General features: G+C 32.3%; 1 protein-coding gene and 1 long non-coding RNA gene across 2 annotated transcripts; one reads left to right on the top strand and one right to left on the bottom strand.

Moving 5' to 3' along the window:
- Positions 1–260: 260 nt before the first annotated feature.
- LOC111640449 lies at positions 261–1,613 on the top strand. Its single transcript, XR_002759274.1, has 3 exons — positions 261–320; positions 440–578; positions 985–1,613. It is a non-coding gene; the product is annotated as an uncharacterized LOC111640449 (long non-coding RNA).
- A 241-nt stretch (positions 1,614–1,854) lies between these two features.
- Positions 1,855–8,526, bottom strand: LOC111640448 (patched domain-containing protein 3-like). The gene is made up of 4 exons (XM_023386455.1): positions 8,475–8,526; positions 4,665–5,670; positions 4,269–4,601; positions 1,855–4,194 (listed from the first exon to the last, which is right to left on the bottom strand). The coding sequence occupies exons 1-4, from the start codon at positions 8,487–8,489 to the stop codon at positions 2,657–2,659; spliced, it is 2,892 nt and encodes a 963-aa protein (XP_023242223.1). The 5' UTR covers positions 8,490–8,526; the 3' UTR covers positions 1,855–2,656.
- Between the last annotated feature and the right edge of the window lie 10,278 nt (positions 8,527–18,804).

The following is an 18,804-nucleotide window of genomic DNA, read 5'->3' as shown; positions in this document are numbered from 1 at the left end:
ACAAATTTTTAAATGATTTATTTGTATTCTTCTTATTTAAATTGTAAAAATAATTGTTCTTGAATAATAATAGATTATATTTTATTTTTAATATTGTAAATATACATTTTGTGGGGAATATATTATAAAAGAAACAGATGGAATCGTCTTCAACGTGCACAGTTTTCTTTTGTAGATAACTAAACACGTGAACGACATGAGGTCTTTTTAACAGTCACGTGGAATATACAAAGCCACCACCTACTGTTTAAAGCATGCATAAAACATAAATAGGGGCCATTCGCTTTCCAAACAAGATTCTGCTGTTAACATCTCTTAAGGTGAGTTTCTCTCTAGAGATAAAAGGAAACTTCCTTCCTTCATACTTTCTTATAACTTCCTTCCTGCTATCTAACTTAAGATATTTTAAGTTGCAAATATTTATATATTCCTCTTTTAGAATATCTTCAAAAATGTTCAAGTGGATTATCTGTTTGCTTCTCTTGGCCGTAGTCATCTGTTCGTCAGCGGACACTCAAGATGGAAAATCTGGACAAACTACCCCCTCTTATCTGCAACACGATAATCAGATAGGATCGGTAAGATATGAATTTTTTAAAAATATATATAAATTAAATAATATATTTTGCATTTTAAGTGCTTACATTTAATTGTTTTAACTGTTTTAAGTAAGGGAAGTAAGATAAGTCAGTTTATTGAAACCAGGGCATGGATCTATCTCATGCTGGTTTAACTCGTGTAACCTTTTGTGTATAAGGTTAACAACCTCTTCACAGTATTTTTCTGCTAAAAAATACCGTAAATAGTAATTTTAAATTAAGCTTATTTAATTATTTTAATAACGAACCTCCAGATATAAGGCCAAGAATCTCTTTAATTCAATAAACATAATCATTTAACACTTGCGGAATGTAATTCTTATGAAATACTTAGAATATACGAGAAAAAAATTAATTATATAATTAATAATTTATATATTTTTAGTGTTTGACTGATCTTATACGAGTGGTATGCACAGCCATCATGGAGGAATTGCCCATGCGAAAACGAAGAAACGAACTGATAAACAACATTTTAGGATTACCACGTGTGCTTCAGGATATTGGCAAATAATTAATATTTACTCTCATTCGGTAGTTTCAAATTCTAATGTAAATATTATTTATGAATCTTTAACATATTGGTAGCTAATTCGATCAAGTTTTACTAATTATGATCCAATTTCGTGTACATATAATCACGTGCTAATACATTATTATCATCTTGTGAAGTTTCATACTGTATCTGAAGACAATAGCAGTAACAGTAACGAAATTATTTACGGTAAAAAAAATCCGAAATTTGTTTCTAAAACAACGATAGTTAGCGTTGAAAGTGAAAAAAAAAGTATTGCAAACCTTCATGTGTTCATAAAACTATGTTAATAGTTTTGCAATTTGTCATTAGTCAATTGTTACTATTTATGTAATTTCTTGATATCTGGAGAAATAATTTCTCTGAATAGTAAAGAAATTGTTTGTATATAATTATGTTTGTGTCTGAAATTATCTGGAATAATCTTATCATAAAGTATCATCAAAGCATTTTTATTTATTTTAATGGATCTCTTCTGTACTTTTGAATAAAGTATATCCTGTAATGATATGTTTTTCCTGATTATTTTCACAATTAATTCTGTTTAATCTGGTAAATTGAGATACAATTACAATTAAAACACAATGACGTATAAAATTGGATAATCCTATGCAGAACGTGGTATAGGATTACCGCTCTGGGGATCCGGAAACGAAACATAATCAACCATTTACAATGAACAAAAATACGTCAGAATGTATTCGAAACGTTTCAACTACGTATTTATTATAATATTTCAGCCTGGTTTCTGAATATACAGTGACAAATTCTTATACAGTAGGAGTACGGTACTGGAGAAAAGAGCGTGCAAACTTCAGTCTTCATCACAATGGAGAATGTAGTTTGCATGTTCTTTGCAAGGTGAAGCGTGGCATTCGGTAGTAATTGAAATATGAGAAGCTGGTGAAGAACTGTACAAATTGCACGAAAAGAATTTGATGAATAATTTTATTGGAAAACAAACCTAACACAATAATACTTAATTACGATTAATGTTGTTAATAATTTGCATTAGTTCTTTCCTACAGAGATTGATCAGTACTGTGCCTATTTTAGAGAAGATAGAGTGACAGGATTAACATCCAGGCTACACAGATTTCACTTTTGTTTACGCAAACGCTCTTCATTCCTCGAAAAGAGCGTTTATATACAGAGGAAATATTACAGTTGATAAAACTCGTGTAGCAAAATTACTACAGAACTATCTCGTGGTCCTATCTCCCCTAAAATAGGTACAGTTGATTTAATATTGACCAAGTAATTTCTAATCGCGCCAATTATAAATATTTTTACTTTCAACTATCTTACGATACAAGGGACACGAACATAACTTATTGTACGAGTACAATAATATTACGAAATGTACCCAAATTCTAATTTTGCAACCGGTTATTTTGGAGAAACAGGTTAAATGTCAAGAATACAGTGTAAATTTAAAAGTATATTAAAGCAGAGATAATTTACAAAATTTTATTTATAAATGAGTGAAATTTGTACATTTTAATTAATACAGTTAAGCGTATTAATTCGTGACTTCTTCCAGACCTTCGTCGATAATCTTCTCGTTACTGACATCACCCATGAAGGCCGAATTGGTGTATTCTTTAACACTTAGTTTCAATGTCGCTGGAGAAGAAACCCTTCTTTTTAGTATTCTGTTACTGTTATTAATGTTCTCAAACATGATATAGTTTACGGGCATGACAGTATTTGATAAACTTCTGACTAATTTAATGGCGGATTTTTTCATCTGCTCTTGTTGGTTTGATGCTTGTTCATTTTCCGAACCTTCGATAACGGAATGATTCTTAGTCCTTCCTAAACTGTCGAACATAGTGAAAAGAACGGGTATCATTATCAAAGCGTGCAAAATCGAGATAATGACTACCAAAAACACGACTTTCACGAAAACTATAAAAGTATAAGCTGGAATGAGTATCAGCAACATAATCCCTAGTGCAGAAGAGATTCCACCTTGCAATATGGGTAAACCAACAGAGTATAGAGCCGTTCTTAACTTATTATTTGGGATTTCATTATCTGGACAGGATATATATGCATGAGATATGTGTGCCACAAAATCTACCGAAAAACCGATACACATGATCAAGTTTATCATCGATACTGTATCCAAATGGACTCCCCAAAAGGACATAAACCCGACCACCCCCATTTCTATAGATATTACGGCTATAACGACAATAACCACGCAACTGATTTTAGTCAAGAAGAGCAATGACACAAAAATCATGATGAGTGTAGCAGTGCCTATTGACTTCAAAGAAGTGACAGATACTATCAAAAATTGATCGTAGAAAGGGAATAAATTGTTGTATACCCTTACGTCGTAAGGAAAAGATCCAGCAATGCTCTTTAAATCCTTAAACATTTCGGTTTTCTGTCCGACATTGTCTAAACCATCCGCCTGTAAAATGAATCTACTAGAAAGGATATCAGTTTTATTTTTTGAGAATAATATATCATTCTTGAATATTTTGAATACGGGAGCTTTTAAAAATATTCTTTGCAATGCTATTAAAAAATCAATTTTGTTAGTGAGGTTGAAATTAGAAAACAACGTGGAACTTCTTTCGTCTTTGACCATTTTTAGAAAATATCTTAACCACGATTCGGTTAAATACGAATCTGCAATGTGAGGGGCATTTTCGAATTTCTGTAAAACGTGTTCCACTTCTTGTTGGACTTCAGGTTTCCAATATTCTAGAGGTTCATTGATGACAACTTGAATCCTGTCATTGTACCTATTAAAATACAGGTTTTCTTCTTGATGGAACTTAATCGCTACAGAGCTATAAGGGTGCAGTAGTTCTAACTCGATACCTTCGTGTACTACGCAGCACCCCCATATTGCAATGGCGAGATATAGAATATATAACAGAATTATAATTGCTTTAACTGGTTTAAGACCTAAAGTGGGTGCTACGTAATCCCTAAATAACGCCGCTGCTAAAACTTTTTTCGTCGTTTCGTTTTGGCTTCTTCTGTTGTTGGGGTTTGGTCCTCCGGTGCAAAAGTATCTGAAGAGAATATTCCTGTCCTCTGTCAATTAAAATTATATAAATTTATCAAGTAAATTGAAACGGCTTTAAATTAACAAAATATTCTTAACTTACGTGCTAGAGATTTGTGTTTGATGGGCAAACAGATAACAGAGTGTAGATTCTTCTCTTCGGCTTTACCAGATATGGCCAGACATCCACCAAAAAATGTAATTTGGCAAATGTACATAAAGAATATCGAACAAGCCGCGTAGGAACAGAATAGATAAACGCATGGAAACGGTGTTATGATCCCTACAAGAAATGATAATATATTTGTTAAGGATGTTATGGTTACAGCAACAGCCGCTTCTGAGTATGTCTTGCTCAATCTTTCTTCTACTGATTTGGCTGTATCTGTTCTGCTCCAAGCTGCTAACATAACGAAGGTGTCATCCATCCCTATACCTGTTAAAAATCTAAAAATAAGTTAAATGCTACGAATGCTTTTAAAAATCAAATGACACTTACCCAAAAGAAGAAATGGTATGGCCAGATGTATATCAATGTACGGTATTCCACAATAGATTAAGGTACCAAAAGCTGCCGCAGTGCTTATACAGGAAGACAGTGCTCCACACATACCAACTAAGGGTTTACTTCGTACCCAGTCAGCACTTAAACTCGTAATAACCGTAAATACTAGGACAATTATAACGTTCCCTACAAATAAAGGAAATGCATCTAAAGTCAATTCGTGTAATTCCTTCTCTAGACAACTCGTAGTCCAAAAAGTTATGGTGTAATTATCCATGCGATATGACATTAACTCTTCACTTAATTTCTGTTCCCACATAATCGATAACTGATCCTTTATTTCTGAGCTATCATCTAGGATATACAGCAATCGTAACATTCGCGCACTCTTGACCGATCCGTCCTTTGCAGTAATCACTCCACCAAGATTAGAGGCGTAGTAATTAAATGAGTTTCTGTTTATCTGTAAAGGATACTTAATTGTCTTGTTGCCAGTTTCTAGATCTTTAATTATTCTGCCTAACAATAGATAATCATTCGTGAAACACAAGTTATCGCTCTTGGCACATAGATCCTTGTATGTCCATACATTATCCATGCCTGTTATCTCGATACTGTTAACGAAATAATCCAATTTTAAGACATCTTGGAATACTTTTTCATTCAATATCGACTCTGTTTTCAGTGGCATTACGTGAACAAGTGCTAATCTTCCAATTCTAGTTTTTCTTCCATAATCAAAATTATTGCTAGGATGCATTGGAAAGTTGTTTTCAATTAACTTCCTATCTACAAATGTCTCGCTGTCCTCGGGTGTATACAGGTATTCTATGTTGGTTACGAGTTTAATTCTTTGTAAACCAGTTCCGAGTAAGGCATAAACGAGAAAAATGACTATGATAAAGTATCCTGGGTTCTTTCCAATTTGGTAACCAACTTTATCGAAGAGTAACGTTAAAGGATCGATGACAAAACCCGGTTTTATAACGTGCCATTTCCACTAAAAAATAAAATGTATATTTTAAATATAATTAATCATATTTATACTAGCTTTTCAGAATTTCTTACAAGATTTAATTAAATAATAACAAGTTGTTGAGGTTTCAAAAGAACAATTGAGAGATTGTGTTGATTTGGATTGATGCAACAAAGCAAAAGTTAGACAATCTATCCTCTCGAGAAGACTTTATATGAGAAACTGGTCTCTATATAGGTGTTAGACACGTGAACAATAACCGGTAAATTCTAATTGGCTTAGAATATTGGTGAGGCGCTAACCCAAGAACAATTACCAGTCTTCACATAGGCACTGTTGGGCGCTAAACCTATACATTTAAGAGTTCTTTCACGTAAATTTATCCAAGAGACGGATTCGATCCCTGGATTGAAGTGGAGCATTGAAATATGGACGGCAACGAAACACTTGGGCAGTCTGCAGATGGGGTGCCTTACGAGAGGACTTTTAATGGATAAGCTAATCCTTATTTAAGTGTTAAACACGTGAAGAAAATCCAGAAAACTGCAGGAATAAACAGCACCAATTACTAGTATTAAGCGGTTTTATTCAGTTCGTTTCCTAGAACAAAATCCATTACCTTTCCACTATTCTACCTTAATAACTTCACTAACGATCGTTTATTTATAGGAACAATCGATAAATACATTAAGGTTTACGTTTTTTTATTAATAAATAAAATAAGTTTAGTATTTAAATTACGCTAAGTTAATTTTTTAATTTTACTTAATAATTTAACATAAAATAAGTACAGTCCAGTCCAGAATCACGTAATTTTTGTCTAAACAGTGTAAACTTTTACGTCATTATCGCATTTAAAATGAAAAAATAGCATCAAATTGACATAATAGTTTACCTTAGTGTACAAAGAAGTGTACAAAGAAATGTCTTAGCGCACCAAAGGAATATTAAGGAAAATAAAAAGGTAGAAAACGATTTTAAATTCTCTTTTTGCGTAATCTATATTCAACAGCTCCAAGTAAATACTTTTAAAAAGCTAATTTATAATTTTAATTATCATTAATTAAAAATATAAATGAACTTTTTAAGAAAATGTACTTGAAGCTGTTGAATGTAGGCTATACAAGGAAGACTTTTAAGTTTATTTTACCTCCTTTTTTTTAGTTTTTCTTTATATTTCCTTGATGTCGATAATAATGTTCTGAACACCCAATTAGAAACTTAAACTGTTAACAAAATTATATACAGTATTATAAACTTCAATATAAGCATGTGTAGGCCCAAGCGCGTGAACATGCCTAACATTGCAGTGATCCCTGTTATATTGCGTGTCGTTTAGTGTATAAAAGAATAAATTTTTTTAACCTTTATAAACATGATAAAAAACAAATTAGAGGCAGCATTACGTTGAGTATGACATCTGAATGCCATTTAGACAATGGCACAATGACATTGATGTCATTTATCATGCTTTGTCTTGATTTGTATGAAGCCTACTTGATTCGTGCAATCAAGGTCTCTCCAAGTATTGTGTATAAAATGAAATATTTAATTAACATATCTCTTTGTTAATGTAAAACAATTATTAAGGAAATATACCAACATTTAAAATTATTTTTTTAAAACAATTTTTACTCTAAAATATGTAAAAATTCATTAAAAAATAATTGTTATTTTCTTTCATGAAAAACCAGTTTGTGTTTTATTACTTTTGTAAATAAAAATCCGTGTTTTTGTTTAGGGATTCGAGAGTTTCTTCTTTATTTACACAGGTGTTTTCTAGTCATTCTGTGAGATATTGCGCAAATTACAAGGAAAATTCGGTTTGTAATTATTTAATGTCAATTCTTCAATATAAGCTTAAGAAAAACAATTTTTAAAAGTTTTTATTTGTTTAAAATTCATTTACTCTATTATAATAAATAATTCTTTTACATTTTACTGACCTTAAAATACTTTTTCTGTTAATTTTACTTTATTTATAACCCTTAATACTTATGCTAAACCACATTCATTTCTAATTATCTTGTGTTTTTTCCACAAAAAAAAAAAGACTTTTGAAAGTGGGATGCGTATAAATTAAATACGTTCTTTGTAATCCCAATTTATTTTCAATAAACAAGAAGTAAATTGTTACAAATTACAGTTACTTTATAATTAAAAGTTAGATGGGCCTTGGTCATTAACCGCCCTATTCCATGCCATAAAAATATATAAATAAATTGAACACAAATTTTCTGTCACTTATTAAAAGAAAATTTAATTTATAACTTTTAGAACGTGCTAAGAGTGCTAATTTTGAGTTTCATTTCGCAAATTTTCGGACTTGCGAGGAGCAAAATAAATTTATAATTCAAGAAATATTCATTGATTAAAGTAAGAATTTAAGAATTCGATCTCAGCCCTTCAAATAAACTAAATATACATTTTTCTCGCATTAATTTTGCAATTTCTCATCACTAAAACACTAGAAGAACATTATTATATAATTATTAACTATTTTTCTAAGTATTTATCATATAAAATTGAAAATAATACGGTATATTGTTACCCTAAACGTCCTACTTTCACGCCACTTTAAACACGCATGCTGCAAATTCATTGCCTTAAAACTATAAACTATAAAACATTAACAATTTTATAGAAATAAATTAATTATAATCAATTTAAAGTCATTTTATTTAATATTATACTTTAAAAAAGTAATATATTTTAAAAATTCTTGTATCAAACACGTCCTAAATGACGTATTCGAGCAATTTAAACCTTATAAAGTACTAGATTAATTTAATGTAATAAAAATATTTATATTTCTAGAATAAACTTACAATTCTAGAAGCCATGGCCGAAGATTAAACAATAATCGACTCTCTTACGTGAGTAAACTACTTCGAGATTTATTTCTGACGTAATTAATTACGTGTGACGCAAATTCTTTAACTCCTCCCGTTTTACTTTCCTGGTTATTATGTATACAAGGGAATATAATGAAATCGTGTCAAAATTCACCCTCAAATCTTCACGTTTTGAGACCTCCTGAACCCCAAAAAGTCATCAGAGGGGGTCATATCTCGAGAGAAGTAGAATTTAATGAAGATTTTATTCGTTAATAACATTTATACTTTTTCATATAACTCATCCCTACCCTCAAAATTAAGTTTTTTGCCACTTTAAAGTAATTTAAAATGTAGAAAGATTTTAAACAGAATCTGTTAATGGATGACGCCGCACATTTTATTTATTTTGCTTAATAATATAAAAGCTATTTTTTTAAATAAAAACTCCTAAATGCCGAAAAAGTTACGCAACTTGTTGCTGGAATTTTCTTTGTTTTATGAGCCATTCACAAATCTTTTTATAGCAGATAAAAAAATAGCGCGAAAAAAAGGTAACGAATAAAAAGTATATTTGTTTTACCTTGATAAAGTTTGACAACTGTAATTTGTATTTAACTCATGTAAATTGACGTTTTAATATTTATGGTAAGTATTGTAGTAAATGCAAACAAAAAAGACTTACATATACATTTATGGCATGCCACTTCTACACCAACTCCAATAAATTTACAGCCATTCTTTCAGCTTAATTTACAGAAACAATTATGTCTTTCCAGGCCCTAGGCCAGCGTGTTGTCAAACTCCTTGTATACGTTTACATAATATAAAACCGTTAACGCACAAGATCTGATATTGAACTCTAGCTAGTAGGCTAGAGTCTTCCAAGTAGTGGACCAAAGCGAGTAACGATTAGCATATATAGTGGTACCTCGTACTTCAAAAAAACGTTAAATTCGTTCGAACTTTAAGAGCATCTTATTCATATATAATACGAATTATTTTTACAGTTTGTAAGGTATTAAATCCACGTCGTAACTCATAAAACATAATATATCCGATAGGTAGTAGTCTAACTTGGTAGATCTGGCGGCTATGTTTAAGATACCCATTCGATGGTGTGCGACCAGTAAATACAGTTTTCATTTTATTACACGGTATTTACGTGTTTTATTTGTTGTTTTCGTGTTTTAATTTATTATTACGGCATTCAATTACGTTATTTTTACCTTAAATTATATGTATTTGCTGTTTTAAATTTATCGAAATGGGTATTGTTTAGAGCGTGGGAATGAATTAACTGGCTTGCCATTATTTCTAATGGGAAAAATTCATTCGGAAATCGAACAGTCTAATGGAACGAATTAAACTTCAAATTACGAGACACCACTGTATTAAGGCATTTCTAAGAGCTCTAAAAGCACGACATCCTAGACAAAATTCTAGGATGATTGGGCTTTAAACTGTCAACGCTAAGGCTAAAATTATATCTATAAATATTTAAGAGGTGGCAAGTGGATTTAACCGAGCTACGGCCAGGTCTACCACGAAAAATTCCTGGGTTTTTCGATCTCTCTAAACTTGACCCCGGGTGGGTGGGAGCTTCGACTTTAACTGGTCTGCTATATCTGGATTTAGTGTCCAATATAGTGGAAGTACAGCTAAACAAGTCAATGTGGTGAAAAATTCCGCTATAAATCTAGTAGACTAAGCGCGGAAAATTGTCGCTATTGCAAGTGATCGCGGTGGAAAAGTGTTGAATGCAGCTTTGTTACGTCAGAATTCGCAGTTTCTTGAATTTGACTAATGGACATAAACATATATTTCAAGCATCTGAAATGTCACAGGCTGTGTCGTGGATGTAAAAAACAGTTGGAACATTTCAAGATGCAGATGTAAATTTCCATCATCAAAACCATTTCTGTAAAATTGTACCACGGCGTCCAACTCTCCTGTGTATAGAAGAATTGGACACCTTGGCCACTTTCAAAAGAAGAGATTCCACCTGTGGATTAAGGCTCACCAGTGGCCAAGCAATTCCGTTCCCTGAACACTGGGTGTTCAGCAGTGGGTTCGCGCTTCTCCAGGACGGGCTGGCCACGTGGAGTTTTCCGGATTTTCTCCACGTCTGTAACGCCTAAATTGGAACCAGTTACCCTTAAAAAATCCCCAGAAGGTATCCCCTAGGCAGATCGCCCAAGTTGCTGTAACTTAACTCCCTTGCGACTTTCCAATTTTTGATATTAATGTAATTAAACATAAAAAATATTTAAAACTGAAAAAAAACGAAAGAAATGCGTTAATTTTGAAGAAAAAGTTTCAAACTTTATTTTCCATTGTCTCGCCATTCTGTGAAATCTGACACCGATGAATCATTGTGTTTACCAGCTGGATGACCTTGAGAAAAGCTGGTGTTGGATTTCCCGGGACATTCTCATAGAAGTCTCAGGAGGAGGAAAAGGGTTTATAGTAGGGTGAATACTAGCTGGCCGTATATTTTAAATATTTTTAAAAAATTAAAATTTTTATTGCGATTTCCGACCCCCCGACTTAATTAAACGTATATATAATAAAATATATTAATTCAAAAAATTAAAAAACTACTGGAGGTCGTTTTTGACATCAGAAACTAGCTTTAAATAACTTTACCGAAGTAAAATCCATGCACTAGAACTTTAGAACGATGAATCAAATTTGATAAAAAAAAAATCACATTAAAAAACAATTAAGCGTTAATCGTGCGTCATTAAAGGTAAATTAAAATCGCGATAAAATTTTTTCGCGGGGGTAAAAATTTTTGAAAAAATTTGGAGACCTAAAAAACATCCAAAAATCCAAAAAAATTTTCAGAGGATCCAAACGCCCGAGTTTTATGTAACGCTATGGCAATTTCCCGAGTTATCTCGGGTTATTAAAAGTGCTTGTTTATACGGTAGTTACGTTTTCTAAAATTCGGAGCTTCAGTATTAAAATATTTTTCCAATTTGAAACAATGTAACAACAAAATATAAGTTTTTTTTTCTGTGCGAGATATGGGGGTCCACAAAAAAAATTAAGAGGAAAAAGGGTCCATGGGTAAAAAAAGGTTGAGAACACTCTGGTCTAGATCATCCCATAGCATTACAAAAATGCTGAAATTGTCTGTGATTCTTTTCGATGATTTTGCGTGCAATGTTCAACATGCACAAGTTGAGGACATTACACACTGAATCCTGGATTACTGGGCATGATGAGGATTTCAGAATTTTAAACTGGGAGTTTCGAGTTGGAAAGCACTTTATAAACTTAATTATCTCAGCTGAAGAATCGAGTGTATACCTCATTATTTTGAAATTTATGATGACGTCCTGAATGGCTAGATTCAACGAATGACCATAATAATTCGTGTAAAGATAGCAACTCTAATTGCTTGATTTGTGTAGCGACACTTTCTTGACTTTCTTTCATGATTGAAACACCGTTGTATCACTGTACACGAAAGTATTTAATATTTAAATTTAATCGTTGCAGAATATCTTAAATATTGCGAAATATAATCGTGGCAAGCAAGTTCTCCACAACATACAAATCAACAAAATTTTCATGCACTTGAAAGTCTGGAGCAATCCAATAAAAAAATCTATTTTTTATTTGAAATGTCAGTCGTTTTATCAACCATTATTGCAAACATATGACTTTAGTATTTCATATGCTGTTATCTGTTTCATGCAAAATTGCACGAGACGCAATTATCACAAGTTCAGTCTTTTTATCTAAACTACAATATTTGTGAGAATATATCGCGCTGAAATTGCCAGATTCACATGGCAAAACTTTCAATTTCTATGCGAAATTGCTGTTGTACTCGAATATTGTTTTACTGTCTCAGCAACATAACTCTATAACTGGTGCGACTTACATAATGTGTTTTTGAATTTTTGTTTTTTATTTTCATAACAGGATGATGTAAGGTGTCGTTCGAAACGTTATAGTAATTTCTTAAACTTTCTTAAATCAAAAGACGACAGCTTACGAGCAGCAAAATTTCCCAGTTTTTCCCAGTTATGCATTTTTCCAGTTAGATCAAATACCCCTTGTAACTGGTTTCAGTTACAATGGGTATTTGATCACAATTACCTTTTCATTTGTAGTTTTTTACACTTGACCGCCGAAACGCACACGTGACTGAACATTCGCAATATTCCTAATCTCATCATATGCGCCTGTGCACACCAGTGATATTTCGATGTGTCAACATGACAAATGGAGCGATGCGCACGTAGCGCATGGGCATTATTCCATTTGTTTTTATATACTTATGGGCATTGCGTCAAAATATTGCTCGTGTGCACCGGCACTAATGAAATCTGTCTGTGATTCTTTTCGATGATTTTGCGTGCAATGTTCAACATGCACAGGTTGAGGACATTACACACTGAATCCTACTTTTACTACTACTTTTACCACCACTACTACTACAACAACAAGGTCGGATGGCGGAGCTGTCAAGGTAGTAGCCTACCATTCTGGGGGATATGAAATCGAATCCGAATGGGTCAAAGGATCCACAGGAATTTTTTTGGGGGTGGTCCGTTCGGATATGTCGGTCTCCATTCGGTAGCACATAATGGGCCTGCTATAAGAAGTCCTCTTAATTCCCACAGGGCGGAAAGAGTAAAAGAAAAAAAAAACAAAACAACTACTTGTGCTACTTTTCATCTATTTTTTCTATCTGTTAAAATTCATAAAAGTTTTCTTGATAATAAAAAACAATTTTTCCTATCCCGTATGAATGGATTAAAATGCTATTAATTAATATACGTCTTATTGCATTTTTTAGCTATATCTAAAAAAACTCTTCATTAGAAGCTAACGAAACAAGTATCTGTATTCAGGGAGAAAGAACAGAAATCTGAAACGCAAAGAGCAATAAGATTAAGCGATTTGTTCGGTCCTTTCCAAAGCTACCAGTGTGGTGTAATAAAAAAATATTGCAGTGTCTTACGTATTTCTCATGGCAATTATTTTTAGTAGTCTGAATAACAATCACTTGGAAATAGCATTTCCTTGTTATAGAGGAGTGTATTGCTATTCGGTTTTACTCCAAAGAGAAGAAGAGGGATCGCAAGGCGACGGAAGAGTCGGCCAGAAGAGAATGAAGGGGATAGAATGCCTTCCGGGAAAACTTTTATGGGAAGCTGACCCCTATTTGGCCATCATCTGAAAGGATGAAAACACCGGAAAAATTCCAGGCTGCCAGCCTGTCCAATCGAGGCGCGAATCCACAGCCGAACTCCAGTGTTTAGGATCCAGTTACAAGGAGTATTCACCGCCACTATGAACGGAGACGGAGTCCACTCGGCCACTGGCGGGCGTTAGTTGGAAGTATAAGAAGGCGCTCATTTATATAGTCCGACATCCGTAACGGCCGGCGGGGGCGGCGCGGTTAAAGCGTCATCTTAATTCTCGGGGACCCAAAATCGTACCGGACGATCAACCGCTGTAAGTTTTTGCCAGTCGTTCGGCCGAATCTCCTTTGTGGTCCTAGCTCATCCATAACGGATACGACATAAAAAATGCCCGTTACCAACAAAGCAAAAATAGCTAAAATAATAAACAAACACACATCAAATAGACAAATAATAAAATATTGTTTATTAAAAATTGAAATAGCGAAATTTTGTAACAAATTTAAAAAACTATAATTTGAATATAAAAAAAAATTTAATTTAAAAATCGATTGAAATATTTTAACACCAGGTGGCTTACTGCGGCGCCTTCTCTGAATTATGAACGGATAGGTTTGTGTAGGTTTTTCTATTTAAAATGAAATTTTTGAAAATTCTGTTTATTATTTACGTTTTATCGGGTTAAAATTGAATATTTTAAACGGAATTACGTCAAAATATTATTAAATTCTGTTTAATTAAATGAAATTTGCCTGTGTCGCCTTTGTTTACAATCTCATTCTAGAAATTTGAAATTTTTCATGATTTTTTGCTGCCAATTTTGAATTTTATGGAAATTTTCTTCAATTCTACAGTTTATTCAATCTTATTTTTGGTATTTATTGTTGATTAGCATGAAATATTTAAAATATTTAATGGTTTAAGTTAGCACATGGCCATTTGATGTGCAATTTACAAAAGTGTGGCTATTTCTTGGCGAAATTTTTTATAATTTCACTTAATAAAAAATGTAATTAGTGTTTTATAGTTGTATGCTATCTTTCAAATATTTTAAAATCTGTCCTTAACCTTTGTTTTATTATTATTGTAACTCTTAAATTGATAAATGATAAAAATAAATGTTCTGTTATTTAATATGGGAAAGCTTGCCATGTGATGCGTGTCTGTGGGTACGTTTCGGCATGCGTTTGTCTTGGACGTGGTTGATGTGCTGGCAAAAAGTCTGATGAAATGTCTGGTGATCTGACCAAATGGCGGAAACATGGTGATGTGTTGCATTTGCAGACTTATTTTGTCAAAATGATTTTGGGTAATAAGAATGAGTGGTAAAAATGGTGTTGATAATGTAACAAGAACCAACGGCTTGATCTGAACCAGGCAAAAGAGGCGGCCATGGATCGAAGGCATTGGAGGGGCATTGTGGAGAAAGCTCGGCTTCCTGCGTGCCGCAGGAAGTCGAGCTTTCTCCACAATGGCCGCCGCTGCATGGCACCCACAGCAGCATACTGGTTACGCGGACGCTAGCAACCAAATGCCAGCTAGGGACAAAAGAAGAAAGAATCATGAAGGAAATGATATTGCTTCGTCGGAGCTGGTCAGACTGGTGTTGTGCAAATTGGTTGTTGCACCGACAGATTTATCGGTGAATGTTAGAATGTGTTTTGGTATGTTGCAATTTACCTATGATCTTTTTGGTGTGTATCAGAATGTATTCTGTGCTGCCTTCGTTGCGTCAGTTTGAGCCACCCGCCGATCCACTGGCCACCAAGTGGATGAAATCGTGAAAGTTTTGGGTATGCTTAGAACCCTAAATTGCTGGATATGGAGCCTGAAACTAAATTATTTACTTGATGTCGACGATAAAATTGTATTGCTTTCACTTTCGTTTGTCATTATTACTGCTTTTTCCCAATTTGGTCTCATTTTGTGGTCAGATTTCCTTTGTTTCGCCGGTCTCTCCTTGTTAAATATTAACTTTGTATAGCTGTAATTGCCGGGTTCTGGGTGGGACGAGATAATGGCATTCGTCAGTTGTGCGCTGACTGCGACAGAGGACTCGTATTGCTATTGCTTCGATCTAGGTAATAGTATATTTGGTATAGGTTAGCCATTTCTTCTCATTGATAAATCCAAAATTGAAAGTTTCATTTTTGTAGAAACAGTTATGATTTTATACATTATTATTGTAAATTGAATAAACATGATTTTGGGATAAAAAGAAACATTAAATATTTTTTGAACAAAAATATATTTAATTTACTGTTTAGGATATTTGTTTTATTATAAAATTTACTAATTTATTCATACTTAAGGCTAGTTTACATGATACGAATAATAAAGTTTGCATTTTGTTGTGCAAAACTGATATGCATGCACAGAATTGCTTTTGAACAAATTCTCAACTTGATGGCTGATTTGACAAATAGGGCTCATGCTGCAGAAAATCTAATCTGACGGATTTTTCACATGTTGCGTTGACAAACTAATTGCTAATGAGATCAAAATTACAAATTAGATTGCCTTCTCACTGCTTTTGAAAGAAATGAATGCTCGTGCATGCTAAGATTGACTGAAAAGTCTTATTCTGGTATGTTGTGTAAACATTAAAAAGCCAACAAACCCTGTCCATGTGTTTTTTGATGTAACACAATGTAGTACTTTAGTTGTATCCTGTAAAGTTGCCTGTAATGTAAATTTTTAGTGGTATAAATTGAGTTAATGATACATTAGTTGTTTGTAACTGATATGAAGGTTAAATATTAAAACATTTTGTGCAATATTTTTAAAATATGAAAGTTATTTAAAAGATAAAAAGTTACTTAACAAAATATGGAATTTGGACAGGAAATGTGTGATGAAAATGGGAGGCTGAAAGTTTTGAACTTTTATTCTAAAGGTTTTAAAGAGTTTTATTATCTGATCGTGTTATAGTAATTGATTGATATATTTGTTGTTCATTGATTTTATTTTATTGATAGGAACTTATCCAATTGACTGATTATTCCAAGAAAATCAGTAGTTCCATTTTATTGAGACGACTATAATTATATAAGTTTATCTAGAAATATTTGAAAGTCGACAACTGTAACTGAATGTTTTTTTTTTATGGTATTCTGATATGATATATTTTTTAAAATGATGATGATAATTAGAAATTACTGTTAGATTACTTAATTTAATACAATTTATTTAATGTTGAAAACATTAAATGAATTGTAAACAAATAATGAAATCTGTATTTAATTATTTATATAGTGTATTTCTTTTATAAGGAATAGAAATGTAAGTATAACTATCTTAATGAATAACATTAAGATCATTCATTTTATTTATTTGCAGGTTGTGTACTGTTTAAACTTGAAATTTGATAAAGATGATGAACGAAGTGAAAGAAGGATTCTTAGACGACATTTCCGTCTCTCGTCTTACGTCGCTTTCACCGCCTCAAGCCACGTCGACGGCAGTCAGGAAAGACGTCAAGTCAGTTTCACCAACTAATTATTATTCAAATAGTAATTTATTCTATTCACACATGGATGAAATGCATTTAGAATTCTAAAGGAGCTTACTTAAATATTGTATTATAAGTGAACCAGAAATTAAAATTGAGGTGGTATTTATGCTCTAATTGCAAATAATTTGGAATTGTTGTGGAAGGTTAAGACCCAGATTCATAAATGTTTTATAAGATATGACATAGTATCTCTCTAATATTGTAAAGTTACCAGAAACTAACAATATTTTGTTTCTTGTATTTAAAAAACATGTCATAGCATTTATGACAAAACATAAAAGATTGATAACAACAGTCTGTCTTACAATATCACTAGAAACCATTTCTGTTTTAATAGAGTTAATAGAAAGACTTTTCTTAATGATGAATTTTCAGAATTTTCTCACACTGCATGCTTGCAGTATTTTAGAAAAGAAAACATTTTATTTTGTTAGAATTCAAATGGATAGGAATTACTCTAAAGTAAATTATTTATATGTATAATAGATAATACCTAAAACTTGTTTCTACCAAAAGCTGTAATTGGCCTTGTTATTGAGCAAAATGTGCCAAAAATTTATACTGATAATTATACTGATAGAAAGATTGAAAAAATTCAAAATAAATTCACAAAATAATAGTTTATTTTTTTGTTAAAAAAAGATAACATTAAAAAATGATATTTTTTTTTGTGTCATATTCTATAAAAGGTTAATTCCACCATTCTATCAATTTTTTTGGCATTTGATAGCATCTTAGAAGTTTTGAACCGTGCGAAAATGGCGGAAAACAAGCTTTTGTGTATGTTCTCTTGTGGCTACTCTAGAATAAATCTGGAAAGATTTATCAAAAACATTCAAAAGTATTCATGTATCTACAACAAGAGATATCCTGTTATAATAATGGATGCCTAAAACACGTGATATGGACTGCCAAAAGAAAATCCTTCAATTTAGAAGAGCATATAATAAAAAAGCTAAGCTTATAAGTGCTGTATATTATCTTAATAATATGATAATAATAGTTAATATATGAAAGTAAAGATATTATTTTTACTACATTTGTAATTATAGTACAGAAGAAAAACGTGTAGAATATAATCATTGTCCTTATATCGATATATGTATACAACTGTCTTCTATTTCCACCAATTCATGTGCATTTACTTTTGACACTTTGTGCAGCACTGTAGCCAGACCTCCACCGCAATCCAAATGCAAATAGGTCATGTGATTAAAAGTTTTTACAGCGAGGGTTTTTATGCCCATTTTTACGCTTGTTTTTACGCTAGCGGAGTCGCGGCCTTAGTGACAGCAAAGCATAGAACTAAAGTGAAAACTAGAGAGAGGTAGAGAAATCAATCCAACATCTCATGTTTTGTTGTAATTTTTTTTAATAATATAGAGAATATTACTGTAAATATATTTACCGCATTACAAAATCACAGTTATTGGTTGGGAAAAATTAATGACAAATATTGTAATGTGAATATTTGCCATTAATTTGCCACACAATAATAAAAAAAATTATTATTGTTATTATTCTAATTTGAATATATTTTTCCAGAGAAGATAACTTTCTGAAACAACAGCACCTCTCAAGTGTCCTTCAACATTTATTTGAAAGTCAATGTAACTTAGAAATGGCTCATAATACTGATATG

Source organism: Centruroides sculpturatus, unplaced genomic scaffold (assembly GCF_000671375.1).
Source record: "Centruroides sculpturatus isolate CEXI.00-Female unplaced genomic scaffold, Cexi_2.0 scaffold1378, whole genome shotgun sequence".
In the NCBI taxonomy this organism is placed as follows: domain Eukaryota; kingdom Metazoa; phylum Arthropoda; class Arachnida; order Scorpiones; family Buthidae; genus Centruroides; species Centruroides sculpturatus.
The sequence above is the reverse complement of the archived record's forward strand: the minus strand, read 5'-3'. Positions and strand labels throughout refer to the sequence as shown.

What these genes read in the sequence shown, in the direction of transcription:
- LOC111640448 (XM_023386455.1), bottom strand. An exon ending in CATACCATTTCTTCTTTTGG is followed by an intron (nt 4,602 to 4,664) that starts GTAAGTGTCATT and finishes GATTTTTAACAG; the next exon opens with GTATAGGGATGGATGACACC. An exon ending in CAAACACAAATCTCTAGCAC is followed by an intron (nt 4,195 to 4,268) that starts GTAAGTTAAGAA and finishes TTTAATTGACAG; the next exon opens with AGGACAGGAATATTCTCTTC.